Below are 23,762 nucleotides of genomic sequence, written 5' to 3'. Positions count from 1 at the left end.
TTAAGTTCAGTACTACTTGTGGGCTTTTAAAGTAAGAAAAAAAACTGTTAGGGAAGTCAGAAAGTGTTCAAGTGAGACAAAGGATTTATTAAGGAAAGTTGGGGGTTGGTTTGAGTAACCAAAAAATGACTTCACAGAAATTACGCAAAAAAATTGATGTTGAGAAGAAGAAAACAGAAGGTTCAAATAATAATTATAATAATAATAAAGAAGTAGCATCATTTTATTCATCAAAAAGAATATTATTGAAAATGAACCAGTAGGAACCGAACTTGCTCAAATTTACAATGTAAAATGGGTTGCGGAAAATGTGCAAATCTAACTTACAAACGAGATTCATGTTAGCAACATCAGAATGCTCACCTGTCATTACAGCCTTGGCATAGTTATTGTTTCTGTCATTATCCGTACGAGGAACAATGCTAAGAAACTTAACAACAGAGCCTGAGACAAGTCCTATACGAGGGCGAGAGATCGGATCATCTTTAAAAACAAACACGCCAAAACTGTTGTTTTGGACGGCGTCATCTTCAATATCTCCAGTGTCGTTGTTGTCCTTTAGCTCTCTCGAGCCGCCAAAGAAGGTGTAATAGAACAAAGATTCATTGTTGTCCTTAATGAACCTCTCTATTCCAGTTCCAGACTTCTCTCGGTTGCCAGAGCTATTAATCCACGACCCGCCATCAATTACATGTTGCAATGCTACCTGCTTTGCAAACTTTAGGCAAACATCCCTGGAAGTGTTTTGGCGATTCGTATGAAACAGATGTTCGCGAATGTGCTTATTGAACTGTTCGCCCTTTTCTGTTTCATAATTGAGGGCTGGGCCAAAACGAATTATATCTTCCTTGAGATGTGTCAAGTAATGAACTTTCGGCTTGGTGCAATATGCCTTGTGGAGCTCGTTCTTGGTTCCTTTATCGTAGTCAAATAATGCTCTGATCAAGCGCTTCACTGCATTATCTACTCTGATAATATAGTTATCAAAGTCTGATGTCACCTGACGAACGAATACCAGAGAACACAATCGGCCAAGTTCAACAAAGCATGGTATTACAAGGTCTAGCTCATGATTTCCAGAGAATTCTGTAATCAGAATTACAGAAAGTATTTGAAGCAGAACCTTGAAATCTCTACCGAGGAATGAACCACTATGTCTCAAGTTTCGGGTGAACTTTCTTGATAGACCAGTTGATCGCATGTAATCTGTCAAGAATTCTGAAAGTCTTGCTATTGTGGCTGTGTCATTCTTAAGCACGACCTTAACCAAGTCAATTACCATATACTTTGCAACACCAAGAAGTATCGTGTGGAGGATTTCCACTGGTGTATCCTTTTCTGGATCAAACGACTGCAATTCTAATAAGCGGCCAGTCGAACGATCTCTAAAGCTTATCTCGTTTGCAGGCGTGTTCATTCCAATTTTCGGAGCATTTGGGATCTCAGTGTCTCTGCCAGGTGACGAGTTTGCAAGAACATAGTGCTCTCGAGTTCGTCTCTCATGGCACTCACAGAAGTAAAACAAGTCCTTCACAAAGTCTTTTGCACGTCTAAGTTCGATGTAACATCTTCTGCAAGGAAATGTGGTGGCCGGCCCAAGCAATCCGCAAAGTTCCGAATGACATGGCGTGTCAGCCTCAATCCAAAGGATGGGAGCAACAACCAGAACATACTCATTGTCTTCAGTGGAGAACATTTTTACACCTTTCTCGAGTTTCTTAAAGTCATCAACGATTGCTGGCAGAAGAGACATACCATTTGCACCATCTTTCTTAGGGATTGTAGAAAGAAACTGGATGTTTGCTATCGAATTTCGATCCTTAAAAGGCAAGGCAGTGCATCTCATTAACCAGCTTTCAAACGGATTGTACTGCTTTGAACGATTGCCGGAAGTGTCGTCTGTAAAAAGGATGATTGAAACAATCCTAACTTTGTAAAACACTGCATCGCGATCTACATTACCGGGCAAAACAGAAAGAGGCATAGGCTTCTTCATTGGATGAACTCCAAAAAGAAGAAAGTCATGAGCAGGACTCAATCTGGTAAGGCTACTTGAGATACTGTAGTAGTGATCTCTTTCAACAGGAGTGGTGTCAACGTGAGAGATCTGCTCTACTCTAAGATCGGTAACAGCAACCTCAACGCCATAGCATACAATCGAAATCGCTCTGACCAGATACCCTCTCGCAAAAATGTTTTTATTTGCCGTGTGGAACGATTTAACCAAAAAGCGGATGCTGCAATCGTTTGTCTTCAAGTAAACGATGTTTCCAAACCAGACATCTATACCATTTACAGTGTGCATAGGCTGCTGAAAGAGATGGTGGGTTCTCCACTTTTCACCTTGTTCCAAACAGATCGATTGGTTTGGGGTACGATCGGGCATGGACGAGATCAACTTGGATTTCTTTGGGTTTGCCATAAGAAATCTCAAGTGGTCGGACGGAAGGTTAATATGGGCGAATGCGTTCCCGTTTGATCCAGGTACTGATATTCTTTGTGAAGGAAAGACAGGCATCTTGGACTTCTTTCTTGCCTGATAATTTAAAAGAGCATCCAAACGAGGTAACTTAAATGTTCTTCCTATGGGAGTTTCTTGCTGGATCTTAATGATCAAGTTCATCGCAAGCAGTATCTTCTTCAACATTTGCTGGGAGATCATGTCATTATCCCCATCGATAAAAGCGAAAAGGATCATGGTTTGAAGATCGCGAAAAGGATAACAGCTTGTAGGGTCATTTACAGCGCCAATTGTCTCAAAGACTTCTTCCAGGATCTCAGAGTCATCATCGGTCATTGATACCTCATCAGCAGCAGCAGCAGAAGAAAACATGTCAGAGAACGCATTGAAAACTGGATTACTGTTCATTTCAATATCAAAGAAATTATCGACAATATCGTTTTCCTCGTCTACAATGTTGTCTTCTTCATCCCCGATACTGGAGGAGTCATCTTCGTCACTCGAGTAATCAAATGCATTAGCATCCGGAATAGTGTTCTCGACTATCAATTCGGCCTGCTCGGGTTCGTCGAGTACAGTATTGGTTGCCATTTGATTACTTATATGGTGAACCTTCGAATGCCTTTTCAGTAACCAAGGCTTTTCGAACTCTTTTTCGCATTCGGAGCAGGTAAAAACACCTGAATTGATGCTAAAGTTAAGTTCGCCTTGCCTTTTAGGGGGGCAAGTCTTAACGATTTTATATGTTTCTTGTCTTGTATTCTTTTGCATAATAGTAAATTGATTGTAAAAACAAAGGGGGGAAAATGACTTTGCGAAAATAATTGAATTTATAAAATGTGGAAAGATCGATATTTAATGTCAGCGGACCAATTAGAATTTTTTTTACTTCTTTTCTTTTAAGAAAATATCGCGTGTTTTTGTCTTCTTTTTCATTTTACTTTTCCACAAAATATTTATTATTTGCATGAGCTTCCATTTGTAAGATATTCCAGTATGCTTATAGTATTTATAGAAGCAGAATTTTGCTTAAAGACTATAAGCTCAAAGGTATTTATGCTATCAAAGTTTTTTATGTCATTGTGTTTATTAATCATACAATTCTAGTTTATAAATTAGTTTTTCATCATCTCGGTAAATCAATAAAGAGGTAATAACTACATGTTCCTCTTACAAAGCAACAGAAGACTAACTATTTACTCCTCACTTGCAGAGATTTGGCTGCCTTTTATTGCAAATGCCTTAATAGAGTCAAAGGTAAAATTCTGTTAAATATATATAACTAAGTTTAATTACTAATTATTAGTTCTTCTGCTTTAGCTTTTCTCGAAATTCAAATCTTTATGCTCTTTGGGTTTATTGGAATTTCTGGCACCAGGTCTCTTGGATTAGCTAGACATAGTAGTTTGCAGCAAACCGATCGCGTAATTTACAGGCATAAGTACAAACAGTTATACTACTAGTGTTTCTAGTGGTATGGATATACTGGTGTGCTACTGCCTGTGGATTTTATGGTCCAGTCTAGCTTTTTTTTAGCCTAATTTTTTTCGAAAATAAAAAATAAATTTTTTACAACCCAAAATTATTTGAAACAAATTAAAAATTTGAACCATTTTTGAAATTGTGCAGTACATTTTTTAATCGAAATCTATTGGCCGAGAGTAGTCCCCCCATCCCCCCACTTTTCAGTCCCCCAAAAAAATGAATTTCCTGTTATGGGCAAAATTCGCCCCGTATACAAGAATCCTTTTAAGGAACAAGATTACACAAAAAAATCTGCTGTGGTGAACAAGATACGTCTGCAGCCTGACTTTGTCTCAGCAACAGTGAAGTTTGGGGGTGGCTCCATTATGATCTAGGGGTGCTTCTTTGGAAAGAGTGTCAGAGATTTAAATGTTGTAAAGGGGAATATCAATTCCAAGAAGTACATTGACATCTTGGAAAAGTCATATCTTTCTTCTTTGAAAACTTTTAAAAAAACAGCTGGAGGAGATTTAAACTATAAGAGGACAATGTCAGCTGCCATATAAGTGCAACAAGCAAGGCTTGGAAAAAGAAGAATCGTCTTCAACTTTTAGGTAGTTGGCTACCACAAAGTCCAGACCTCAACTCTATTGAGCATATCTGAGCTTATCTGAAGTATAGAATTAGAATGAACAGATATAGACTATATAATGTTCATTATTTGCATCACGCTGTAGAAAGAGAATGGCACACAATCCCAAAAAAATATTTATAGCAATTAGTTTTCAGCATGCCCAGAAGATGTCAGGCAGTGATCAATGTCAAGGGCAACTGCACAAAATACTAAAAATATATTTTTTCTCATATATTATAAAACAAATGACTTTTATCTATGGTTTAGTAGTTTGAGAATGTTAAAGGGCGTTTTGGATACATTTTTTTGGATATGAAAAGTATATATATTTCTGTAGAGATACAGAAATTGAAAAACATTACAGCACTTTTTCCCTCCCCTTGTATCTTTATGATTGCAAACTTCATCCACTTTGATGGGTTCATCTTCTATGACTATTTTATCAATATTCATGATTTTTAGTTCCAAAGATATATAGTCTCAAAACAACAACTCATTGGTTTCATCTTGTAAGACATAATTGTTGCTTTCTGTTTTGTGGATTACAACAAATGAACCTTCAAATAATGGAGACAGCTTAGTATCACTGGATGATAAATGCACTATCATAGTATGTTCTATGGAAATATCAATCAAGAAATGTTTTTGATTATACTTTCAATCATATTCCTCTATCAATTGCATTGAACGTTCTTTGATAGCTGGGAACACAATGGATGACATTCTCAATGCGTGCTGAATAATTTTCTCTTTGCTAATCTCTCAACACACTGTTTTATCCGTTACTCCTTCTTGAGAGTAGTCTCCAATCCAATTCATCTTGCGTGCAAACATCAAGAAAAAAGAACTAGACTCTGATCTGGGTCGCACTTTCATGTTGCAACACAATTGTATAGTAGGTAATATTTCATCCCAATTTCTAAAATCCTGACCAGATAACTTCCGAAGAGTGTTGGTAATCAACCTTACACTTGCGTCAGTAATGTCATTACCTTACAGATAATATGCAGAAGAAAACTTATGTTTCATATCCAGCACCTCTGTAATAGATTGTATTAGGCTGTTACAAAATTGGTGGCTATTATCAGACTGTATAAAATGCCCAACAATCACAATCCCATAATCTCTAAATATACTCATCAGTGTCTTTGTGACACTATCACTCTGTTTGTTTAGTAGTGGTTGTGCAATAATGTAACATGTTGCGACATCCACAACCACAAAAATATATAGATTCTGGTTCTCTGTTATGACAAATGGTTCAGCTAGGTCCATGGCAATATGGTCAAATACATTCCAAACAATAATGCTCTTTTTTTGGTTTATAACCTCTCTTAACTATGGTATGCTGTACATATGAAATGCATTTTGCTATGACATCTTTACAATCTTTGTATATTAATATCCAATACACGCTATCACTCAACAGTAACTTGACCACTCCTTCTATTTCAAAATATCCCATTCTGTGAGCATCTTCCATCATTTTTGTGCGATTCAGTAAAGGTGGAATCAGATAACCCAGCATAGCATTCTTAAATTGCTTGCTATTTAGTTTAACAGCCAAAATATGAATATATTCATCTTTATTGTATATCACTCATTACTTGGCAACTTTATTGCCTTTTGTTGTTGTTATCCTGTCATTATGTACATGAGTGTCCAAATTTTATCTCTTAATTCTGATATACTTAAGCATTTTTCTTATCACTTTATCTTCTTCCTATTTTTGTTGAATATCCTCTTCTATTAGAGAATACAATCAGCTAAATACAACTGGAAGTGTGTTTTTTGCTCCTTTTACATATGTAGTTCTCAGTCTCCTATATTTGTTAAGAGTGTCCACATAATTTTATAAATTGCTGAACAAATAACTACTGGAATATAGATATATCAATGCCAAATAATCTGTGTAGATTTCTAAGTTTGGGTTGCCCAACAGCAGGGGTCAAAATTTTTCTAATCCAAATATGATTACATATATTTCACATCTGTTAGTGGACCACAATTGCTGATGCTTATTCAATGACTTAGAAATGAACGCTATGTGTTTGGTATGCTCATCATCTGCCTTTTGATACAAAATAGCTGACATGTCATAGAGAGATGCGTCAGTTTGCAAATAAAACTTCTTGTTTATGTCTGGTGCATGCAATACTGCGCTAGATAATAATATCTTTTTTATAGAATTAAGGCATTCTGTGTGTTTTTTATTCTATTTTTCTTTAACATTTGACTCATATTGTAATTTATCAAGTGGTACTGTTAATTTTGAGCTCATAAGTATGTAATCTCTCATGAAAGTGATAGTTCTCATGAGTTTTCTCACTTGCTCAGCTGATTTATAGATAGGTCATTCATTAATATCAGATAATTTTTGAAAATCAATCTTAGTGATATCAGATCTGACTATAAATCTCAACATAAATATTGTTGATTTAAACAATTTACATTTTTGTATATTGAGTTTCAAATTTGCTTTAGACAGTTTGTTTACAACTTGGTTAACCAAAACAGCATGTTGTGCAGGGGTACTGAATAAAACATAATTGTTTACATAAGATTCTACTTCATTGATATCACCTAAAATTATCTTAATAACTTGGCAGAAAAGGCTAGTAGTCATTTTCAAACCAAAACAACATGTCTGCCACTTGTATGTTTTGTTTTCAAAAGTGAAAAATAATATCTCTTGATCAACTTCTTTGACTTTGAATGAGTGATACACATTTTCAGGTCCAATTTCAAAAACACTGTTCCCAGCTGGGACACCTTTCAAAAAATATCATAGATGGAGCTTACAACATAATCTTTCTTATATTTATCAGAAATATTGAAGTTAATTCAGCGCAGATCTTGTACAATACAAAGTTTTGTCATCGATTCATCCTCATCTTTCTTTGAGATCAGTAATAAAGATGAATTATAACAAGTGCTGGGTTCTGCTGGAACAACCAGTCCATTGGCCAATCATTCTTCCAATTGTTTTTGTATTTCATGAATATATTTTTATGGTAATGCATACTGTCAAATATAACAGTTAGGGTGCATCTTTTTTTATAATAGACAATTTTTGAAGAGAACAATTTTTGGAATTTAAGTACCGATTCCAAAATAGTATTTTTAAAGTCAGAAGTGTAATATATATTGATTTAATCTCAGCCTACAATGAGATTTGTGAAGCTTTGTGAATTGTTTCACGATTTCAAATGCATGTTCAGCATCATGATCAAGACTGTAGGTATTGATATAGGCAAAACTTTTGTGGAAGTATCTTTGAATCTTTTCAGAAACATCATCTTCTGGTGGGCAAACACTATCCAGAAATGAATTGATTTTCCTATTCAATAATTGAAAAGAATAATCACATTCATATCATATTTCTTTCTTGACTGCTCCCCAGTATCTTTTAATCCAATTACATTCACAGTGGTATTTTGGATACAGTTCAAATTTGGGTCCACTGTCTTCAACTATTTTTTCAAGTGTTAATTTTTGGTTGGCAAAGTCTGGTTGTCTCTTCATAATATGAATTGCACAACATTTAGAATCAGCTGTCACAACATTATTGCAAGAACGTTTTAAAGAGTATCTTTCTGCTTTGTTTCTATACATAGAACGTTGCTGTAATATGCTGCAAAGGCCAATAAAATATTTTTTGTATTTTTTATTCTAAGTATAAATAGTTTATAGACATGTCTTTTAGCATAGAGTGATTGCTTAGTGTAATTATATAAATTATGTTTCTATTTGGATAGTATTGTATATAAATCACTTACTTTATAGAGCTGAGACTTGAGTACTTCATATTCTTTAAGGTTTTCTTCATTACTCTTTTTTTGAAAAAAAAACTTTTTGCTGTTCTGCATATTTGTATTGCTTTCTGATATAAAATGAGCTGTCACAAAATTTTCCCTGGCCTGAGTCACTGTCTCTTACTTCAATTGCACACAGATTCATGTTTTGTGTCAAAAGAGCGTCTTCAGAATATGCTTTATGATTGCTGCTTTGATCAAAAAGAAAGACAGCTACTGCATTTGGGTGTATGGCATTGAAAAGAGGTATTATATCTGTAAGCTGGGCACACATATGACTACTCTTCCAATAGCCTTCATATTGAGCTTCAAGATAAAATACCACTTGTGAAGTTTTGTACTGGTTTTCTACATATTCTCTCATTGTTTCATGACAAGAGCATTGGAACTCAGAGATCATTATTGATCTACCCTCAGACTTTGGCAAACAATAGCTTTCACTATTTTTCACCCAGGCATACTTTTGATAGTCATTAGCATAGAATATACTTTCGTCATGTGTGACAAATATATGTTGTTTGACATCTTCTGGCAATTGAGGATATGACATAGGAGAAGGTATAATATTGTCATATTTCTTAGAGTATTGATAGTATTTCATCATGCATTTGCTCCATGCATTTCTATAAGTAAGCACATTTTTGTACTCATGCTTATCAAAGTATACAACTTTTTCTGTAAAATAAACATAAGTTATATTAATGTAACATTCTATTTTTATAGAGAAAACTGTATTCTGGTTTTCCATATTTGCCTAACTAAATGCTTAAAATAAAATCCCCAAGATATCAGCTTTCGTCTTAGATAATCTGTATTTAACGGCTTAATTGCATTACCTTTGATCTCTAACTCATCTAATAGTAAGCTGCTATCAATGGCCTTAGACAGAATGACTTTGTTCAAGTGGACTAAATGTTCAGCAATACTCCTTTTAACTCTTGGCTGACTTCTAAACCATTCGAGTATTTGCTGCTTGATGTCTTCAGCATCAAGAACAGAGACACATTTGGCATGCTTGCCTTGTGCACCAAGACTGATTCATCTAGTCTCCAAATACTCCTTTGCATGTTGGCGAATCTTATGGGCTCTGTACCAAGTAGATTTTTGCTTGTATACAATATCACTTGCAAACTTAGAAGCTGACATTTTCTTCATGTCCGTATTGATCAAAACATATAAGTAATAGTATGCTCTTTTATACTTTCTCATCTCTGCTACACCAAGTTTTTGCTGCTCTGAAGTTGAACTGATGACAAGTACTACAAACATTGACAAGTCAATAATTGCGTCTTTTACTCTGCTTTTGAACTCTTTCTTTGACTTGACTTCATCTGCAGTATCACTTTCTTCATTCAATTCAATTTCTGTCTCAGCAGAAGAAGAGTTTGCAATAGGCAAGAAAAAGGAGTCAACTCTAGCACTTTCTTTTGCTGCTTTTCTTTCTGTCTTTTTCAGTCTACAAACATGTCAAGATGAGTATAATAAATGATTGCAACTGTATTTTCCATTGAGAGCATCTTCAGCTTTTTTGTTCCAAGAAAGTCTGAGATTTTTGATATCACTGCCAGAAGATTCTAAAATCTTGGGGGTAAAATCAACATCCTTTCTAACTAATTCTACACTTTTGCTGTGGGAGTAAGACAGTCTTTTAGCAGCAGCTTTTTGAGATAAAGCTCTCATTTTAGAATTGATTTTTGGCATTGTTGATTGTGTTTTTATTAGGAGCAAATTGTTTTTTTAAATAAGCTTGTGGTATTTCAGGTACAAAACAATAGAAAAATAATAAATTTGATTATAGAGGCGTATAGAAATACTTTGAGACTGTATATAAGTTGTTTTTATTCATAAATAAAAAGTGTCTCTTTTTATAAGAAAACATCATCTGCTCTTGTCATTACGTCTTAGTTTCTTAAGGCTTTTTTTCTTTACTATATTTGGTTATTAGAGTGTATTTACTGCTTAACCAGTGTCGGTGTTACAATTATAACATCAAGTCATAAACCGTACTTCTTTAGCTCTTAGCTATTCTTTTCTTTTTTATACTAGAGCTTTAGGACTTCCTACTAAATTAGCTCCATATCGATCTGACACAGTTTACCCAGCAGTATGATATAATTATCTTAACAATCTTTAAGATATTATCTACAGTACTAACTGTAATAATTATTGATTGAAAAATGAAGCCATCATTTTGGCCACACTGCTTAAATACTGAGATGTTATCTTGTTTAAAAAATATTTTTGTAGAAAAGTAGTAGATGTCTCATTGTAGAGAGTTTCTAAATAGTATTAAGAGCATATTAAAGTAAACAGAACCCAAAAATATTAAGATCCCAGAAAGCCTTTTGGCTTTCTAGTTTTATTAATAAAAAATACACACTATAAGAAGATATGTTATACGTTACACAAATATCGAATTAAAACCCAGTGAGCATTGTTATTGGCCAGAAAATGAGAAATTTTTTTGAGCCTTCCTGCTTAAATATCAAAACTTCATTTTGCTTAAAGTATTTTTTTTTGTAGAGAAGTAAAAGTCTCACTGCAGAGATCTTGTAAATAGTAAAGCAAATGACTCAGCAGTAACAAAATTTAAAAAAATTAAGATCCTATAAAGTCTTATAGTTTTCTAATTTTATATATAAAAATTGTCAATTATAAAAAAGATACATCCTAGATCCATTTGTTTTTATTGGTATGTGTACTTCTGATGAGAGCACATTGCAGAATATTTCTGGTTTGATGGCCTCATTGTTTTTTATGACTTGGCTAATTTCTATGAAAAAATGTTCTCTTTTCTCTAATGATTCATAATCGCTATTTTCTGGGTTATAAAAATTATCACTATCAAAGTTCAAGTCCTTTGGCTCTTCACTGTTGTCTCTGAATTCCAGAGAATATTGATATGCAATTCCTGTCATTCGAATATTTAATTTCTCAAAGATATTGGTTTCTAACAGTATGTCCACTTAAGCAGCAATATGATTAGAAAATTATATAACTTCAAATTTATGTCTACAATGATATGGTGCATCCCCATATACAACGGCTAATGGATTTGTATATTTTAACCTTTGTGCATAGCTACTGCTATCTGCAGCAAAATATTTTATAACTCCTTGTATTTTATTGATGGTTATATTTTTAAAGAATTTTTTGAATGTATATAAATTTAAACAGCTTGTGTCTATCCTAGAATCACACATGACCATGAGTTTTATTCCTTCTATAATAATTGATGTGAGTATAATCTTGTGATTAACATTTTTATTACCCCCTTTAGTCTCAGACTTACAATTATCATTCTCAAAAGGGTCAACAAAATTTCCCATGCTCATTGCCTTCTCTAATTATTGTTGTTGCAGTTGTTGGTGCCCCTGCTGATTGCTTTTGGTTTGAGAAGCCCATTTGTTGGCATTTAAGCCACTCTTAGCAAAGACTGTATTTACTAATACATTGTTGTTATCACTTCTGTTGTTTGATTCATTAGGCTTGTAATTGTTGTTTTTGTTGCTGTTGTTGTTTCTCTTGTCCAGGAAGGCCAAGTAATATTACTTACACTTGTGATCCCAAGGGAAGTTTCTCTCACAGTAACAATACAGATAGTGATTACATAAGAATTCTGAATGATTGTTGTTGCCATTGTTGTTGATTACTCTAAATGAGTAGTTTTTGGCCCCAAGATTTCTGGACCAGATCATTGCTTCGTTTTCAATCTCTTCATAGAAATCTTGTGTCTTACAGAACACATACTTTTAACATAATTAGTTTGCAGCATCCCAAATTCTGCATTCTGCATCATTAAAAACTTACTGGTCAACACTCTCTTCTCAGAATTGTCTCTTGCAATTGCAATGCACTTTGCCACCTTGGCAACTTGCTCGACAGTTTTCAGATGGCTGTTCTTATAGTTTTTTGAATTCAAGCTGGTAAAAATGGCATCATATCAGTTTGTTGGCAGGCTTTTCATAAAAATCTCACCCAACAGATGATTGTCACTACTAATTCCAGCCAGAGAAGCTGCCTTTAGGAACCTCATCAAATATTTCTCAACACTCTCATTATCTTCAATCATCAAGACAAGCATGTTCAGATGTGTCTTTTCTCTGGTAATTGAAGAATTGAATTTCTCTTCCATCAACTTCTTGGCCTCAGATCATGAAGCTGTCATGCTTAGTTTTTCCTTGACCCAGTAAGTAAATGACAAAGGAAAAGCAACATTAGAGAAGTTTGTGGAATAATTTTTTCAAAGTTGTACAGAGCACAAAGCCAAATAGGGTAACTCTTCCAAAAATTTAAACTTTTTCAGAAAATTTATAAATGGGTTGCTTATTATAGTACACTTAGAAAACCGGACTCCACTAAGAAAAAATTCATTCTTTTTCATGTATCTTCTGCAATTCTTATTATTTTAAGATACTTTTTGAACACACTAAGGCGTCTGTTAAAGAAGTACAATATACTATAATTTTAGCTATAAATATGATGTTAATAAAAAGTTATACCAAGTTATTCTGAAAAATTGAGAGTCCATTTTTCTTCAGTAGGGGGCAAAAAATTAAAGAAGTTGTTTTTCTTTTCTTTATGCATATGTTATTTATTTCAACTATATGTATATGTAATATCTTTTGGTACTGTGTTATATCTGTGTGACTTATATAGATATCAGGCAAGTATATTCTGATCTTTGCTTTGTTTTTCTCTTTAATTTTCAAATCAACATGGCTCAAATTTTGCAAGCAAAATCTCTTTCTATCGAAGCTCACCTTAGACAAGGCATGTCTGCAGCCAAAGTGGCAGCAATTGTTGGGTTGTCTGATACCACAATCAAAAGACATAGACAAAAATTAGGGATTCCTGCCTTTGAGGGCAAGGGTAGACCCACCCAAATCAATACAATGCTTCCCTGCCATATTGTCCACGTCTTTAAGAACAAAAAATTCTTGACGACAACATAGGTAGCAAGACAACTGTGCAGTGAGGGATCCACTGTACAGCCTCCAGCAATAAGAACATTGTTAAAGGCATCTGGCTTCACCTGTGAACAGGAGCAACCTCTGAAGATGAAATCAAACCCCACCATTCATAAGAAGTGCATGGAATTTGCCAGAAACTACATAAATTATACAGTAGAAGACTGGAAGTTGGTAATCTTCTCAGATGAATCTAAGGTCGATTGCTTTGGATCTGATGGAAAGAGGTGGAAGTAGAGACTTAAGAAGGTAGTCACCAAAAAAACTAAGGATGCTTCTCCACCTGTCCATGCTGGAGGACACATCATGGTATGGGGATGTTTTTCATCCAAAGGGCACGACAAAATAGTGAAGATCGTGGAGAACATGGACAGCCCAAAATACGTGGCTGTTCTTCAGCAGGGCCTTCTGGAAACATTGGAGGAGCAAAATCTGAGCAAGTCAGAAATCAAGTTTTTGCACGGTAATGCAAAATCCCACACAGTAGCCAATACAAAGAAGTAGTTGAAGGAAGAGAAAATTGAGGTCATTAACTTTCTACTATATTTGCCTGACCACAATCTCATTGAAAACCTTTGAGCATACAGTAAGAACAAGCTGTACAAGCATAAGAAGGCTGCCAAGTCTATGAGAGAGCTGTAGGTCCGCTTCCAAAAAGAGTAGAATAGTATTCCGGAGGAGGTTTGCTAGAATCTTGTGGCATCAATGCAAAGCAGAATACATCAATGCATTTTGAAGAAAGGGCACCTTATAAATAAAAAATAAAAAAATTACCCCCTACTGAAGAAAATCGGACTCTCAATTTTTCAGAATAACTTGATATAACTTTTTATCAACATCATATTTATAGCTAAGATTATAGTATATTGTACTTCTTTAACAGACGTCTTAGTGTGTTTAAGAATTATCTTAAAATAATAAGAATTGCAGAAGATACATGGAAAAGAATGAATTTTTTCTTAGTGGAGTCTGGTTTTCTAAGTGCACTATACTTCATTTATTCATTGGATTTTATATTTACTAAAGTTCCAAATACAACATTCAATAAATTCAACCAGAAAAAATTGTTTCTTTTGATGATAAAATAGCTTTATATTAAATTTCTTATTAAATCTTCTATAGCTAGCTTTGCTTAGATAAATTTTATTAAATAGATAAGCTGATAAACATAAACAAAAATATGTAAAATAATCTTGTCTATATTGTTACTGATTTATATTCCAAACTTTACATTGTTCTGTATATTTCTACTATTTTCATAACGTTAGTTTAGAATAAAAAATAGAAAGATATTAGAGGTTGAAAAAGTTCTCTCACTTTTTCAGAAAATCTGAAAATTTCAAAAAACTTTTTCAAAATTATTTTTGTATTGTTACATTATTTTCTTATTTAAATCACTGAGTTTGGTTTAAAAAGAAAAGTTCCTTTGAAAAAGTGACTCCACAAACTTCTCTATTGATAAAGCTTTTCCATCTGGATTTGCAGTCGAGACCTGCTGTAGACATAAAAAACTCATAGGCAGAGTTAAAAGCATTCACATTATCATAAACTACTTTTGAAAGAAAATACAGTTTGTTCATATTACTCAACTGAAACCTGGGAATGTCTTCCAATGAGAACGTGTAGTTTATAAAACTGCTTGTTCTACGAGAGCTCATTCTATCACTCTCAGAAGTTCTATTGACTCCTTCTGTCTGGCTGCTATATTAGGCTTGCAACAAGAATAGTCTCTTATTCAACTTGTTAATTTTCGCAACCAGTTGTTCTTCTCTGAGATCATCATCAAGAGCAATGTCATTCAACTCCTTACAGAGTAAGACAAATTTTCTCTGGGTAACTTGGATTGACCTTTGGATGCAAATTTCTTTGCTCTCACTGGTACTATCCTCGTTGAACCTAATCTCAAGTATCTCCCTGTTAAGGGTAGGAACCTTCCTCATATCAATATCCTCTGTTACAGATAGCTGAGCTACCTGGATATCGAGATTGTGTTCATCAATTGAGTTGCTTACTTCATTGTTTTGTTTTAACTTTAGCAATGTAATAATGGAAATTGAAAAAGTATAGTAAAAAACCTTTAAACACAAGAAGTCAATTTTATTTATTATTTATTTTAAAGAAAAAAATCAAACTCTGCCAAAATTATTTTCTTGTTCATTAAATAACAAATTGAGTACCAATGTGATAACTAATAATTATTTTAATAAGCCTCTTATAAGTTGGATGAATAATGGTTATGATTAGTCATTACTAGATATTACAGCAATCTTAGAGGACTGGGGGTAATGGCACCACACAATTTAAGGTGACTGCGAGTCTGAGGCCTGGCTATAAAGTGTCTTGAAGAACCCCCTGTCCCCATTCTTTATAAGCACACCTTGCTCCATTGCTATAAGCACATTCCTGTCCCCATCTCTAGATCATTCCAATTTCCTGACAAAAATAAAAACACCTCCTTACTTAAAGTCATTAACATTTAGTTGTAAGAATAAAAAATAATATTTCCAAATAACAAGATATGATGTCTTTTTTACATTATGTACATTGCATACATTGCATACACTGTATACATTTTGTATATGAATCAATAAAAATACTTATATAGCTACAGTGCTCTTTTATTAAATATGAACACCAACTTCAATACCCCTATTAAGAAGATGTACTTGCTTAAAACAACTCTCTCATTCCCCAAAAATGGTTATTCTGACAAGCAGAGTGTTCTTCAAGCTGTAAAAAATTATGTCCTTTTTCATAACTTCATTGTTAAGGTTAAGAACAGAAAATTCCCTATCCTTCACATTGCTTGTTCAAAGGCTGATGTTTATTGTGACAAGCGCAATATAAGTAATGAGAAAAGAAAGAAGACACCCAACTCTTCTCTTACTGGATGCCTCTATCTCTTAAGATTTTCTTATAAGAAGAAGAGCAAAAGATATCTTCCTTTGCCCGCCTATGGGGAAAACGAACATTGCCACAACCACCCTGTCACCCCTGAGAATTTGGCTTCTTCTCACCAAGGAAGAATGTATCTTTTGACTGCTGAAGATGCTACTATTGCAAAGACAATGTTGGAGAATCACGCCAAGTCCCATGATGTTCAGAAGGCAACAGTTGACATGGTGACTGGAATGAGAAAGCTGAGAATCAGTGATATCAACAATCTCAAGTACAGTGCTACTCATAGTGATGAGAAGTCTGCCCATGGCACTACTGAGCTCATCAGAACTGTTGTAAATGAGTATTGACTACTGCTGTAATTGAGAATAAGTCTGAAGGAAATAATATAAGGCCTCAGCTATTCCAGTCAAAGGTGTCTACCAATTACTTTATTATTTAAAACACAGGTTTAGCATGCATGATAGTAATTATATTTCATATGATGATATCACTATAATATGGGATACATCAGTGGATTATTATAAGCATAATTATAACTCATAAACACATTTACTTTCGATGTTAATACTTCATTGGAACTACACACATTTATATCACACCCAAAGACTTTTGACCTGTTTATGGTAATTTTTTCCCCAAATTTCAAATAAAGAGTGCTAATTGGCTATAATAAGGTTCAAGTTCAAAAATAAAAAAAATATGTAGAGGTTTTGAATTTCAGGCGATTGCACAAACGAAAATATGTATTTCAATTGGCTAATTACTTGTAAATAAATAAATAAAAATAAGAAAAGCAGAAGAAAAAATGATCCTAGACTATTTTGGGTGGATTTTGTGCAAAAATATTGTTTTTTCGACTGAGAAAAAGAAAGAAAACGCTTTTGCAACAGAAAAAAAGAAAAAGAAGAAGTTTTGTGACAGAGAGAAAGAAAAAAAAATATATTTTGTGACAAAGCAAATGCAAAAAATAAAAGTGAGAGATTTTATTGGTCAAGGATATCCAGAATTGACCAAAAACTTTTGTACTTGTAAATGCTAGCAGCCAAGGAACTTGTTGTGATAAAACGTTTCTTGGAAATAGCTTCTTATTCCTTTATTTTATGTTTTTTTTCCTCTCATATTTATTGTAATGCCAAGTGCCCAGTAATTTGTATCGTAGCTGACCTATACATACAAAAAAGTACTTGCAAAGACTGTGATTATGCGAACATTTTAAAATTTGTTGTGTTGTAAAAAAAAATGCTAAGTAAAAAACCAAGAAAAAAATTGCTAAGTTGCCAAAAAAAAATAACAACAGATGTCACGCACTTGGCATTTTTTAGTGAAGGGCTACCATTTTCCTTTTGTTCCCTTTTTCTTTCTATTCATTTTTAGTTCAAGTGAGTACTAGTAAATATAATATGCACTTTGTTTTTAGAAGCTATTTTGCTTTGATATAAGGTATTTCTCTCAACAGACTACATTTATAAGTTTATAAAGACTTTACTAATACTTTTTTTTCTAGATTACAGTTATTTTGAGGAACTTCATCATGTTCTGTAGCAAAGATAAATATCTTTATCTTGATAGTTTGAGTTTTATTATATTATTGACTCTTTTCTTCCTTTTGTTTTAGGTAAGTCATAGTGGAATCTAATCTACTACTTTCAAGAGATAACTTTCAATGATTGAACATGTCATGCTTTATCATGAATACTAATCTTTGTCATTTCAATATTTTTTTTTATATTCTTCATCTGCTGTTGTTTCTTTACTTCCTCTGTTCCCATCACAGTATACTGCTGCTACTACTACACTTTCTGGCCTATTATTACATAGTTTTTTTTACAATGTTTACATTATTATTTATTATTGCAAGGGTATTTTTGCTCCCATTATACTGCTGCATTTTTTTGCACTTTTTTATTTCCCATTTATTTCTCAAAAATAAAAATTTCAAAGTTTTCAGACCAGATTTTACATAATACAGATTCTACAAATAAGGAACCTTTTTTGTACATTTTTCAGAATGGGGGTGGAGATTGGGGGGTTCTTACGGTTGCTATGTGTTCTATATTAGGAAGGTAAACTCTCAAGATAAATTACTGATTATAGAATAGTACGCTATTCCAAAAACAATGTTAAGGTTTACAAGAAAAATCTTTGGGTGTGATAATTAATCATACACTGTAGGATATGGCAGCATTTGTAATTCCGCCAATGCAGATTATTATGTAAAAAATGAATACTTGCAGATATGGATTCAGCCAATAAAAACAAGGTGATATAATGTTAGTGTTACTACTCTTTATTAATCGGATTTGTAGAATTCTATAGCGTTAAACTTGATTGAGTGCTGTTCAGTATCCTCAAGCTAATTAGACTTGTGTATTACTTTTAACTAACCCTTTTTTGTTAAATTTGTTGGATCTCTAATTGGTCAAATAATATGTATTGCATCACATAAAAATAGGTTTTTATTTTTATTTTTGTTTTATTTTTTGGTCCCTGGAATATACAAAAAAATAAAAAATAAAAAAAATAAAAAAAATAGAAAACATAGAAAAAATAAATAAAAAATAAAAAATAAAAAAAATAGAAAAAAAATAAAAATAAAAAAAATAGAAAAAAAATAAAAAATAAAAAACAAAAAGAAACAAAACAAAACAAACAAACAAACAAACAAATGACAGTAGAAGAAGTATACAAGGCATATACCAAATTACTTTCTACTTGATAACAATTTTTTTAAAAAAGTATTTTTATTATGTTTTTTATAAATGTCACTTATAAAGTTCAGTATTGTCTACTATAATAAAATAAAAAACAAACAAACAAAGCAAAACAATTGATTTGTATTAGTTATGATCTTATAAATAGCTTTATATTTAAAAGTAACTTATATTTTATTACTGTCTTTCACTGGAGACAGCAGTTCTCCATCTCTGAGAAAGCACAAAGATAGACACCCAGGAATTCTCAAACCTATCAAGAGCAATATTTCTTCTGGCTGCTCTCTCCTCAAGGTTTCTAACCAGGATGTTTCTCTGGTTAGGTGCAAGACTACCCCACGATGGTATAGCTATACCATTTGTATGGTAGTATGACATTGTTATCTGTACAAGCCGGTGAGCAAGTCTGTCAATGGCACTGTAAAGAAGCCGAGCTTCTTTGATGTTACCCCTGGTAAAATGTAATACCAGGGCTACAGTAACACTTCCGGCTGAGAGTACCCAACTGTTAGGTTGTCCTTGGGGGGAAGGGCGTGGGATGGTGTTGCCACCAATGACCGGCTGCAAACAGTTCACATCAGGAAGGTTACCTTGGACGGGCTGTTCAGTGGCGGCCTCACTGCCCTCAAACCTGGCCTCAATCCTGGCCTCAAGCCGGGCATATGCTGTCTCCAGCATCACCAGTTGAAGGTTTAATTGCCTAATGTCGAGCGATGACATTTTTAGAACTGTAAAGAAGATGTAAAATATAAAAAAAAACATAGTTAAACAAAAGCAACAAGAAAAACTGAAAAATAAAAAACAAAAACAAAAAGCCAGAATCCCTTTAAAAAAAATTTCATGATAATTAGTACACTTGTAATTTTTCACTGTCAACTGATGGAATAAAAATTAATATCACATCCCAAGTGGTTTTTTCGATCTTACACCCCTATTTTTTTAAAATACAAAACAACAATTCAAAATGAACATTAACGACTTACTTAACCCTGTTACCAAAAATGAAACAAGCAGTTATATGCTTGACAATTCGTTTTTTGAGCAACAACCCATGTGGTGATCCAGACACTTGGTTGTTGGATTTATTACATCTAAGAACATATTCCTATTATTATAGTAAAACAGCTATCATTACAAGAACAAATGAATAATTTATTTATTTTACTTATGGTAAATCAATAAAACCAATAATTAATTACAGTAAGTACTGTAATTATGACAGCTCAGTAAGCACTGAGTTAATATGAGGACACTGCAATTAGATTAAATTATAAACATAGCAGTATCAGCTCTCTAATATCTAAATGAACTCAGACTTAAGAAATTAAGATGTGACTGACAAAGCAGATCGTGTTTTGATATAAAAAGGACAACTTTGTATTCTTTAATAAAGACAACCTATATACAGTCTCAAAGTATTCTTATATATGTCTCAATCTTTTTACTGTTGATTTTATTCTATAAAACTTCACAACCCACTCAAATGGATATCAATGTCACTTATTCAGCTTACGACATGATGGATATCAATGATAAAGCCTCTGTCAATGATTCAATTGACTTTGATGGTTTCTTGGCTGCTGCCACTAACAACATTGAGGCTGATGAAGAGGACGCTTCTCTTATTGAAGCCAAATCCAGCAATATTGAGGTGGAGTACACCTCTGATAAGAACAATTAAAAGAAAATGTTAATAATAACATTATTACATATGATTATGTTTATGTTAAATATTAACTGTGTAAATATATTAGAGAATGGTCCTGGATTCACACATGTCTGAAACCAAGGAATGGTCCAAGCTGAACCAGAGCAGGCTGACATTGAGTACAACCAGTTTGTACCAATGTACACTCCCAACAGCAGTGCTGAGGCCGTTAGTCTGGAGTTGTTCTCCTTGTTTTTCAAGAACAGTGTTTCTCATGAAATCTACAATCAGTCTGTCAAGATCGTAAACAAGTACATGACAGAACATGGATCGCATAAGTTTATTACTATCACATATCTACTATATTACATATACTTACTATTGTATTAGCTAAAATGGATTCACTTCTGTCATATTACAAGGTGGATATCTTGCTCAAGCAAGAATACACAGTCAAGGCACAGGTGTATGACATGTGTGCCAGTGGGTGCTTTCATTTCCCCGATGTCAAGCCTGGAAACTCAATCGTTGAGAATGAGGTGTGCCCTCACTGCAATGGACCATGGTACCAGAGTGAGAGAGGCACTATATCACCTGTACAGACATATCAGGTAGTGCCTCTCTCGGAGCAATTACACTTCAAGTTAGCTCACCCTAAAGAACAGGCAAAGATCGCCTATGGCACGGAGGTTTTGGCTGGTGGCTGATCGAATGTCCATAAGGATATCCTTGATGGAGATGGTATCCATAGACTGCTCGCAGGTGGGATTGTTGGCCAGAGTGACATGGTGGTGTCTATGTTTGTTGACCAGTTCAACCCCTTCAAGGACGCCGCCATATCAGCTAGCATCATTCATGTTATTAACATGAATATCAACCCTGCTGAAAGGTAAATAAAACACATTGATTTAGATGTATATTTATATATACTAATATAATATATTTAGGTACAAGAAGGGTAACATGACGCAGCTGGCCATCATCCCAGGGCCTAAGCACCCAAAGAACATTGCTTCGTTTTTGGAGCCCATCCTTGCCGACCTGTGAGCCTTGCAGACAAGTGGAGTGAAGTGCTGAGACGGAGACCAGTATGTGGTGCATAAGGTTCATCAAGTCATGTCAACTGGAGATACTCCAGCTGTCTCTGACTTGATGAACCTTATGCATCACAATGCACAATATGGCTGCCGCCATTGTTTTGTGCATGGTGAAAGCATTGCCAGGACCATGTGCTTCCTGGAGAGTGAGGGTCCTGCCCCCATGAGGGACATAGGGAGTATTCGCAGAGCCGAAGGAAGTGTAAGTTATGAAATATCAAAAAAAAAACCACTAACATCATTTTAGAGACCTGGTGGTGGGAGATACAATGTCTTTGCAGAGTTACCTATACTCACCAGTTCTGCTTTCTTTGGCCAGAACGAGATGCACCTCCTAGATCATGGAACAGGACATCAGCTCTATCAAGCCCTTGGTGGCAAATTCTGCTCTGGGACTGTGGGCCTGGGCAGAAAATCCCATGGAATGCACCTCTAAGAACGCCTGCAACGACTTGAGTACCCCTTTGCCCTGGATGTTAGCCTAGATTACATTGAAAAAGCAGTCAGCACATCCAGGGCAGATATACCAACGACATTTACTGGTACGTGAAGGTCAATGAAGGAATCGAACGGCAAGAGGAAGGCCATCAATTGATGGACTTCCTCTTGTTTGTTGTACCAACTGTGATAATCGACCACCTCTGCTTTGCAGATGCAAAGCAGGCCGTGAGAGATCTGGTGCTGGCATGCTCCATTGTCCAACAATGGAGCATCACTGCCAGTGACATTGTTGCCGTGGAGCAGTAAGTTGCTTAGATATATATTTATATCCGGTTTTTAATGAGTTTTATAGGGCAATCAGCTGCTAGCACTCCTTCCTGAGGTGCAAGATTTCGGATGGTAAGCTGAAATCCAACATATTCGTGATGAACCAGCACATGCTGGTTCATCTTGGTTTCATGTTGTGGAAAATGGGCCCTTTGCAGGCTTACAGCTGCCGTCCAATAGAACGCACAATCGGTGCCTATACATCTGCGATCAAGTCCAGGAAGGAGCCTGGAAAAAACATGGAAAATGTTTTTTTCCAGATGGTGGCCATCAGCTACTGCCACGGCAACCGTCCAGCCAGGACTGGACCAGCTGACAGAAGGACCAGTAACTTTGAGGTTGCAAGTGATGATGTTGCTGGTCCTCAGCTGTGGTCCAGTCCGACCAGGTATAGTATGGCCAAGTTGGCCAACACCATTGGCATGGAATGGGAGGACCTCGTCCAACAGTTGTTGCCTTTCTGGGCAGGAGAAGGAGTTTCCTCCTTTGAGAAACAAGACTTGGTGGTTTACAGAGTCCAGTCCTCCTTTGACAGTAGACATGTTCGAGCTAACAATCTTGTTGTGCTCAAACATATGTGGGAGTAAGTGTTGTTAGTTATATTCTACATTGTTAAAAGTTGATATTTATCATAATTTAATTATGTTTTTTGAAAGTTATGGATTTGTCTGCAAATTCTTTTCCCACACTGTCAAAGGAGTGACCAGGCTCTTTGCAGCCACCGAGAGTGTTTCCGACGTCAGGCCCTTGCCGGGCATGCTCTTCCCTGTGTCGAGCAACCGCTCACAGGGTGAGATGAGGATAGTGGACATGAAGTCCTTCAAGGAGATGGCTGGCCTCGTCCACAATACTAAGGATGGGGCCATTAGACATATTGTCTGGCCCTCGCCAACCCACAACTAGTAGTTTTTTCTTCTTCTTTTTTTTTCCCTCTTTCTTTTTAATAAATGTATATAAACCTTTTGTCTTATTCAGATATTACTCAACGAAGTTGATTGTTATTATCATTTTATTTAAAATTGCACATCACCAGAAAATCCGAATTAATGGTATATCTGATTGATTGGCTATATTTGTAATCTTGATCAAAATTGTAAACAAAAAAGAACAGTCGTCTTTTTTTCTCACTTAAAATAGACGTCTGAGTTTAACACATGAAAAAAAGATTAATCGCGGGTCCACAGCTTCTAAAAGGGGCTTAGAACACTCTAAATTTAGTAAGATTGATATGATTTTTACAAAGTTACACGGATTTTGCAGATATGCAATTATTTCTGTGAGTACTTGCACTTT

At 34.7% G+C, this 23,762-nt stretch overlaps 11 protein-coding genes across 11 annotated transcripts; 4 read left to right on the top strand and 7 right to left on the bottom strand.

The window, feature by feature from the left end:
- Nucleotides 1-223: 223 nt before the first annotated feature.
- PHYBLDRAFT_140215 (C2H2-type zinc finger transcription factor) lies at nt 224-3,232 on the bottom strand (the record flags this gene model as incomplete). The annotated part of the gene is made up of 1 exon (XM_018430353.1): nt 224-3,232. The coding sequence occupies one exon, from the start codon at nt 3,230-3,232 to the stop codon at nt 224-226; it is 3,009 nt and encodes a 1,002-aa protein (XP_018298254.1).
- A 2,089-nt stretch (nt 3,233-5,321) lies between these two features.
- Nucleotides 5,322-5,834, bottom strand: PHYBLDRAFT_59244 (hypothetical protein; the record flags this gene model as incomplete). Its single annotated transcript, XM_018440459.1, has 2 exons — nt 5,322-5,551; nt 5,627-5,834. 2 exons carry the CDS (start codon nt 5,832-5,834, stop codon nt 5,322-5,324), a joined length of 438 nt encoding a protein of 145 aa, XP_018298253.1.
- A 2,121-nt stretch (nt 5,835-7,955) lies between these two features.
- PHYBLDRAFT_101264 (hypothetical protein) lies at nt 7,956-8,111 on the bottom strand (the record flags this gene model as incomplete). The annotated part of the gene is made up of 1 exon (XM_018427632.1): nt 7,956-8,111. A coding segment is annotated over one exon (156 nt), but the record flags the coding sequence as incomplete, so codon positions are not given.
- Nucleotides 8,112-10,791: 2,680 nt separating this feature from the next.
- On the bottom strand, nt 10,792-11,292 carry PHYBLDRAFT_163239 (hypothetical protein; the record flags this gene model as incomplete). The annotated part of the gene is made up of 2 exons (XM_018434759.1): nt 10,792-10,923; nt 11,077-11,292. The coding sequence occupies 2 exons, from the start codon at nt 11,290-11,292 to the stop codon at nt 10,792-10,794; spliced, it is 348 nt and encodes a 115-aa protein (XP_018298251.1).
- A 429-nt stretch (nt 11,293-11,721) lies between these two features.
- Nucleotides 11,722-12,173, bottom strand: PHYBLDRAFT_163238 (hypothetical protein; the record flags this gene model as incomplete). The annotated part of the gene is made up of 3 exons (XM_018434758.1): nt 11,722-11,819; nt 11,931-12,101; nt 12,125-12,173. 3 exons carry the CDS (start codon nt 12,171-12,173, stop codon nt 11,722-11,724), a joined length of 318 nt encoding a protein of 105 aa, XP_018298250.1.
- A 919-nt stretch (nt 12,174-13,092) lies between these two features.
- On the top strand, nt 13,093-13,986 carry PHYBLDRAFT_140212 (hypothetical protein; the record flags this gene model as incomplete). Its single annotated transcript, XM_018430352.1, has 4 exons — nt 13,093-13,287; nt 13,330-13,542; nt 13,615-13,807; nt 13,925-13,986. 4 exons carry the CDS (start codon nt 13,093-13,095, stop codon nt 13,984-13,986), a joined length of 663 nt encoding a protein of 220 aa, XP_018298249.1.
- Nucleotides 13,970-15,916, bottom strand: PHYBLDRAFT_163237 (hypothetical protein; the record flags this gene model as incomplete). The annotated part of the gene is made up of 8 exons (XM_018434757.1): nt 13,970-14,091; nt 14,119-14,169; nt 14,576-14,591; nt 14,662-14,691; nt 14,793-15,045; nt 15,085-15,419; nt 15,694-15,757; nt 15,879-15,916. The coding sequence occupies 8 exons, from the start codon at nt 15,914-15,916 to the stop codon at nt 13,970-13,972; spliced, it is 909 nt and encodes a 302-aa protein (XP_018298248.1).
- Nucleotides 15,917-15,971: 55 nt separating this feature from the next.
- Nucleotides 15,972-16,592, top strand: PHYBLDRAFT_140211 (hypothetical protein; the record flags this gene model as incomplete). Its single annotated transcript, XM_018430351.1, has 1 exon — nt 15,972-16,592. The coding sequence occupies one exon, from the start codon at nt 15,972-15,974 to the stop codon at nt 16,590-16,592; it is 621 nt and encodes a 206-aa protein (XP_018298247.1).
- A 2,541-nt stretch (nt 16,593-19,133) lies between these two features.
- Nucleotides 19,134-19,676, bottom strand: PHYBLDRAFT_140210 (hypothetical protein; the record flags this gene model as incomplete). Its single annotated transcript, XM_018430350.1, has 1 exon — nt 19,134-19,676. The coding sequence occupies one exon, from the start codon at nt 19,674-19,676 to the stop codon at nt 19,134-19,136; it is 543 nt and encodes a 180-aa protein (XP_018298246.1).
- A 763-nt stretch (nt 19,677-20,439) lies between these two features.
- PHYBLDRAFT_140209 (hypothetical protein) lies at nt 20,440-21,651 on the top strand (the record flags this gene model as incomplete). The annotated part of the gene is made up of 5 exons (XM_018430349.1): nt 20,440-20,607; nt 20,794-20,907; nt 21,027-21,293; nt 21,327-21,493; nt 21,552-21,651. The coding sequence occupies 5 exons, from the start codon at nt 20,440-20,442 to the stop codon at nt 21,649-21,651; spliced, it is 816 nt and encodes a 271-aa protein (XP_018298245.1).
- A 69-nt stretch (nt 21,652-21,720) lies between these two features.
- PHYBLDRAFT_140208 (hypothetical protein) lies at nt 21,721-23,372 on the top strand (the record flags this gene model as incomplete). The annotated part of the gene is made up of 5 exons (XM_018430348.1): nt 21,721-21,903; nt 21,949-22,098; nt 22,254-22,444; nt 22,525-23,052; nt 23,126-23,372. The coding sequence occupies 5 exons, from the start codon at nt 21,721-21,723 to the stop codon at nt 23,370-23,372; spliced, it is 1,299 nt and encodes a 432-aa protein (XP_018298244.1).
- Between the last annotated feature and the right edge of the window lie 390 nt (nt 23,373-23,762).

This window comes from Phycomyces blakesleeanus, assembly GCF_001638985.1.
Source record: "Phycomyces blakesleeanus NRRL 1555(-) unplaced genomic scaffold PHYBLscaffold_2, whole genome shotgun sequence".
NCBI lineage: Eukaryota > Fungi > Mucoromycota > Mucoromycetes > Mucorales > Phycomycetaceae > Phycomyces > Phycomyces blakesleeanus.
Note: the sequence above shows the minus strand (reverse complement) of the source record. Positions and strands in the feature narration are given on the sequence as shown.